A 5,969-nucleotide genomic window follows, 5' to 3' on the forward strand; every position below is an offset into this window, starting at 1 on the left:
CACATCTGAACCATGTATGCTTTGTAGTTTCATTACACTTAATGTAAGGAACGACGCACAATCATTATAATTCATTTACTTCTTTCAAGCGTGTACGTGTCATGAATTCAAAACAGAGGGTAGTATTGATAGTTGTGTGACATCTACTTTCCTCTTTCAGAAATGGATCCTTCTTCCCGTAACTTGATCTTAACGTACCTATGACCTTCCCAAGCCGCCCTGAGAAAACACTGCGCTGATTTTGGCAATCTACGCATTGCTGAAGACCCAGATGTGTTAGAAACAAAACTCGGCTTCGTGGCAGGCAAAAGAAAATTCCATCAAGATAAGTTTTCGTAACTAATTGTTTGTCTGTGCACTTAAAAGACCGTTGGGTCGATATATTTGTGAATGTAACGTATTTTTGTCAAGAACAAACGTTCCAACAACTTACCTTTCTTGTTTTTTGATAGACCTATACGTGAATGAGAACAGCCAGTGCAAACTGTACTTTCAACCTTGAGGTTGATATTACATTCCCCGTAGGCTGGCCTTACGAGTACTGCTGCTTATTCAAAGGCCCTGTCCGTCCCGTGTAAACGATTCCGCTCACAGATCTTGCCAGGCTTTTCCGTGGTGTAGGGCAATTAAGCCTTCCACTTGGACACATACCAACAGCCAACAGACTGGCTGTTTTATGCACCAAGTTGGACGTTTTTATGATTGTGTTTAGGTCAACGCCAGTGGCTTTAAGGAAAATATTTCATCAAAAATAGTTCCAACACTGCAAATGAAGCAGTCATGAAGTTGATTTTGGTATGTTTCCCATGTAGAGCGATCGTCCTGTCCCAGACCTGGACCGGCATGGTTGGCCTAGTGGTAAGGCGTCCGCCCCGTGATCGGGAGGTCGTGGGTTCGAACCCCGGCCGGGTCATACCTAAGACTTTAAAATTGGCAATCTAGTGGCTGCTCCGCCTGGCGTCTGGAATTATGGGGTTAGTGCTAGGACTGGTTGGTCCGGTGTCAAAATAATGTGACTGGGTGAGACATGAAGCCTGTGCTGCGACTTCTGTCTTGTGTGTGGCGCACGTTATATGTCAAAGCAGCACCGGCCTGATATGGCCCTTCGTGGTGGACTGGGCGTTAAGCAAACAATAAAACAAACAAACAAACAAACACACAAACAAAATCCCAGACATGGGCAGATCTCAGCTAGTGAGCTGAACTTTTTTTACGGAAGGATTGTGCCTTTAAAAATCGCATTAGAACTGAGGAGTGCACGAGGAATAAGGTTTCAACACCAATACCTTCCAACAGCATTCTTTAGTACCTGGCTCTAGTCAAATGGACGACATGAATATATTCCTCGTGAATAGTGCGTCATTCAGACAATGAGCTGTTTTCTTCTCAGAGTGACTTGTGAATGACATGCAGGAAGAAGGGTCTTTCCGAAAGAAGAGAGTGTTTGTGACAAGACTATCAGAGGAAATAAATTCTACATAAGCAAACAATTCATATCTAGACTGTTTTACTATAAATATATATATATATATATATATATATATTGCTTATATCAGCAATGCATGTGTAAGTGTCGTCATAGGGACTCGTGTCACATGCTACTTCCGTATACAGTTGTGTAGACCACAGTATAGATGAACTTCGTGCTAAGTGTTTGTACATTCTCGTAAAACATCGACATGATGGTCTCTCGCGTAACTTAAATCTCTTACTTCGTAGATGCAGTTTGGGCCGGTAACAATCCAGAATCAAGATCAGTGTGAAGCAGCTTAATCAGAACAAAATGGAGAAAGAGACGTGGTGCGAAGATCACCCAACAGATCTACTAATCATGCAGTGCATAGACTGCAACAAGCTGATCTGCACTGAATGTAAGGAAGCCGACCATAAGAACCATCCGGCCAAAGACATACAAGGAGCAGCAGCAAATATTCGAGCTCAAATCATTCCTAGTGTGGAAAAGCTTAAAGAGCGAGAAGCGATTGCACAGACTGTCCTTGAGGAGAAACGCTCGGTGCTCGCAAGCTTCGAAAACTCTGTGGAAGAGACGAAAATCGCATTTCAAGACCGAGCCGACGCAATCATAAGTTGCATAAATAACATCGTGCAAGAAAAGAAAGAGGCAGTGGAGACGTTCGCAGATCAGAATGGACGCAAAGAACTGTGTTGGAACGTCAACGAGACAGAAGAAGAAGTAAACAAACTTCAAAAGCACCAGCAAGCCATGATGCGTTTACTGGACAGTGAAATGACGGACTTTGAGGTCACACGACGATGGTCTTCTTTGTCAATGCTGCCAGTGACACCGACAGTCAACGTTTCAGTGCACCAAACCCACCTTTTCCTTCCACAGATTTATAGTCAATGGAGCGATCAGATAGAAAGTATTATGGGTCTTCCAAGATTGGCGTACACAAGTTCAGAGCCATCGGCAATGGCCACCGCTCTGAGACTAACCGTGCCGTTCAGAGTGCGAGCAATACACGTGATGAGCGATGAACGGGTATGTGTTGTCGCTGACAGAGCCGCTTCCCTCCCGGAGAAGTCTCAGGGGGCTGATGTGTTCGACTTGCTTGTTTATAACCAAGACGACATGTTACTGCAGCGACATACGATCACTGGGTGTCATCAGCCGCGGTTGTCATCGACTCCCAACGGAAGAATATTTGTGATCTGCGCAGTGACTGGAACAAACACCTTAATAGACGCTGGGTCATGGTTGTCAAATACAGAAGAAACTGACACGTTGAGAAATTTTCTCTGTTGCGTAAAAGTGAGTCCGTCTAAACACAAGTTATCCCAGAAGCCCGAAAAAGGAAAGATTTACCAAATCCTGGTTGACTCCACCAAAAGTCACTTGTTTAGTGTGCTTGTAGAAAATCCACAAAGCGTGGTCGCTGACAAAACTGGACAATACTTTGCTGTCATTCAGCGTAGTGTAGTTGTTTCTGACCAACAAACAAAACCCAAAAGACCAGCGCCAAAACAGGAGGTCGTAGGCTCTGTAGCTGTATTTAAACGCCCACAAGAGCTAGACCCAAAAGCACAAGAACCTCTGACAACGTTCAAACCTCATGCAGAAAAACACGTGTATCCGGTGGACGCATGTTTTTACAAAGACATTGATCAACATCTTCTCCTCGTAGCACATGGTTCCGCCATTTACATGGTAGACTATGTGAACACCGGTAACCCAATCAAGCATTTAGCTTGTGAGTGTCCGCTGCTGAAACTGCCGACTGCTCTTTTCACGGACTACTATGGACGACTGTGGATCGGATGTGATAGCGGCAAAGTATTGAATTGGTTGCCAATGGATGAGCTGTTCGAGCACGTAAGCTGTGGGTTTTTTTTTTTACAAACAAGCAAACAAACAGACAAACAAAGAAACAAACAAGCAAACGAACCAACCAACCAACCCGCGAACCAACGAAGCAACCAACAACAACAACAAAAAACAAAAAAACCACTATAAACTTACTTATTTGTTTGTATTTGATAGTCTGTCGTAAACAATCCTCAAGCTGAATGTGATTCAAAGTACCTTCCTCCACATAAATACTGTGCCAGTCGTTTCAATCCCAATAGATTTGTCAAAGCTTTTAGCTGGTATTAGAGCAACCTTCTGCTTCTATCATACAAACCATGGATAGCCAGACTGCGTTCTTCGCAGTGTAGGAATCATTGATTGCGTCACTAGCACATCTGTTTTAATCTGCGAATGTATTTTAGCACTTTTTCAGGAAGCAGTCTTCTTTTTCTTCTTCTGCGTTCGTGGGCTAAAACTCCCACGTACACTCGTGTGTTTGCACGAGTGGAATTTTACGTGTATGACCGATTTTACCCCGCCATTTAGGCAGCCATACGCCGCTTTCGGAGGAAGCATTCTGGGTATTTTCGTGTTTCTATAACCCACCGAACTCTGACATGGATTACAGGATCTTTTCCGTGCGCACTTGGTCTTGTGCTTGCGTGTACACACGAAGGGGGATAAGCCACTAGCAGGTCTGCACATAATTTGACCTGGGAGATCGGAAAAATCTCCACACTTAACCCACCAGGCGGCCGCGGCCGGGATTCGAACCCTCGACCTTCCGATTTAGAGGCCGACGTCTTACCACCCCGCCACAGCGCCCGTACAGGAAGCGCTGCAGTCAAGCTGTACATTGTTGCTATGTGTTGTATTAATGGGTACTCTTGTTCCATGTAAATACCTTTTCAGGTCTTTAGTAATACGAACAGTCTTTTAACCAGGAAGTAGGGTATCATTCTGTAAAACACACACACAAAAAAAACCCCACACAATTACTGTGCTTGCGTGTTTATTACAGTCAGATGTCGCTTCTCCAAATATATGATATTCTTGGTTCAAGGTTCATGCTTTTGTTGGCTACAATACTACCAATGCTTTAAAACTTTGTGAAATGTATATAATTCAGGCAATACTTGAACGTACTCGTTAAGATAACTATGCTAGATCTTGCACACTACGATCATGTACAATGTAGTATACATTTGGTTCAATCTTTTCCACAGATTTATATGCAGCCGCAAGGTTTGGAAGAGGACGGCTCCGACTCCTCTTCTGTCTCAAGCGGTAACCATCTTGGCTCGCAGTCAGCAAGTGATTCACAAGAAATAAACGAGCGGGGTTCGCTAGCAATAACTGGCACGTCCTCAGACCGTGTGGAAGCTCCAGAGTCAGAATTTTCGGCATCTGACTTTGTGGATGACTCCAGTTATAAAGGATTTTCTGGTTCTGACATTACAGATCGCTTCAGTAACCCTGTCGACAACGTGAACGTGGACCCTCGGAGTGCACAAGTACCGACTTGCAGATCAGTCGGCAGCTCGTTGGCTTTGGAGTCAGATTCTGAGATGTCCGATCTTGAATTCAACCAGCAAAACGAACCTGTCGACAGATCTGCCATGACGCATGTGAGCCAACCGACAGATACCATTTGGGATGTTAATTCAACGGCGTGTTTACCAGCTCACCAAGAGGGAAAACCCTGCAATAAGCAAAACGATACCACAGTACCTGCAAATCACGCACAGTTTACGTCAGAGAATGAGGTGCTCTACCGCAGGCCAGAGTTGTCAAGAAACACAGATGAAAAAGAGGATCGCAGTGCAGACGAGGCAGACGATGCACTCATTCAGAAACTGATGTCGATGCCAGCGTTGGATACTGCACCTAGCACAACAGCAGCTGCAGACTGCGCCGACCATGAGGCTGAGGTAGTGGAAGATGAACATAGTTTGCCGCCTGAGTCTGACGGGCACACACCTCTTGCCCGACCCGTCCCGTTGCCTCGTGCACATCCACGTAAACGTCCAATGCCTGCTCCTCGTCGACATTCGTACCAGCCAGCGTTTGGCTCTGCTTCAGTGCGAACAGACCGTGCTGAAGGAATAATGCCAGAGAACTTCGGACGCGAGCCATCAGAGGGATGGAGAGACCCAGCCTCAGCAACGTGCACACCTGGTTGTCAGAACAGTAAAAACATGGATCAATCTCAGAGACATACTTGGGATTTTTGCGATGGGCAAAACGACGTCGATTCACGGTTATTTTCAGGACTTTCCACCAAAAAAGATAAACACCAAAGTTAGTGACGGCCTTACCCCCAAACCCATAGAACCATAGTCTGCAGGTACAGAACAGACAATCAAGCAGCCAAGTTTAGCAGCTGCATGCATCCAAAGATCCCAATCGTGCATTCTTTGATTTCGCTGATAATATTGAGAGAGAGAGAGAGAGAGAGAGAGAGAGAGAGAGAGAGAGAGAGAGAGAGAGAGAGAGAGAGAGAGAGAGAGAGAGACAGAGACAGAGAGACAGAGAGAGAGAGAGAGAGAGAGAGATAGAGAGAGAGAGAGATAGAGAGAGAGAGAGAGAGATAGAGAGAGAGATAGAGAGAGAGAGAGATAGAGAGAGAGAGAGAGAGATAGAGAGAGAGAGAGAGAGA

General features: G+C 45.1%; 1 protein-coding gene across 1 annotated transcript in view; it reads left to right on the forward strand.

Annotated features, from left to right (window-relative positions):
• The first annotated feature begins 1,543 nt into the window (after positions 1 to 1,543).
• Positions 1,544 to 5,969, forward strand: part of LOC138962959 (uncharacterized) — a 5,754-nt gene continuing 1,328 nt past the window's right edge. The window contains exons 1-2 of the mRNA XM_070334928.1: positions 1,544 to 3,334; positions 4,537 to 5,969. The exon at positions 4,537 to 5,969 is cut by the window's right edge and continues 1,328 nt beyond it. Of these exons, the coding sequence (XP_070191029.1) occupies positions 1,784 to 3,334; positions 4,537 to 5,616 (2,631 nt within the window). The 5' untranslated portion in view covers positions 1,544 to 1,783 and the 3' untranslated portion in view covers positions 5,617 to 5,969. The remainder of the gene's footprint in view (positions 3,335 to 4,536) is intronic.

The sequence above is a fragment of the Littorina saxatilis genome, linkage group LG3 (assembly GCF_037325665.1).
Source record: "Littorina saxatilis isolate snail1 linkage group LG3, US_GU_Lsax_2.0, whole genome shotgun sequence".
In the NCBI taxonomy this organism is placed as follows: domain Eukaryota; kingdom Metazoa; phylum Mollusca; class Gastropoda; order Littorinimorpha; family Littorinidae; genus Littorina; species Littorina saxatilis.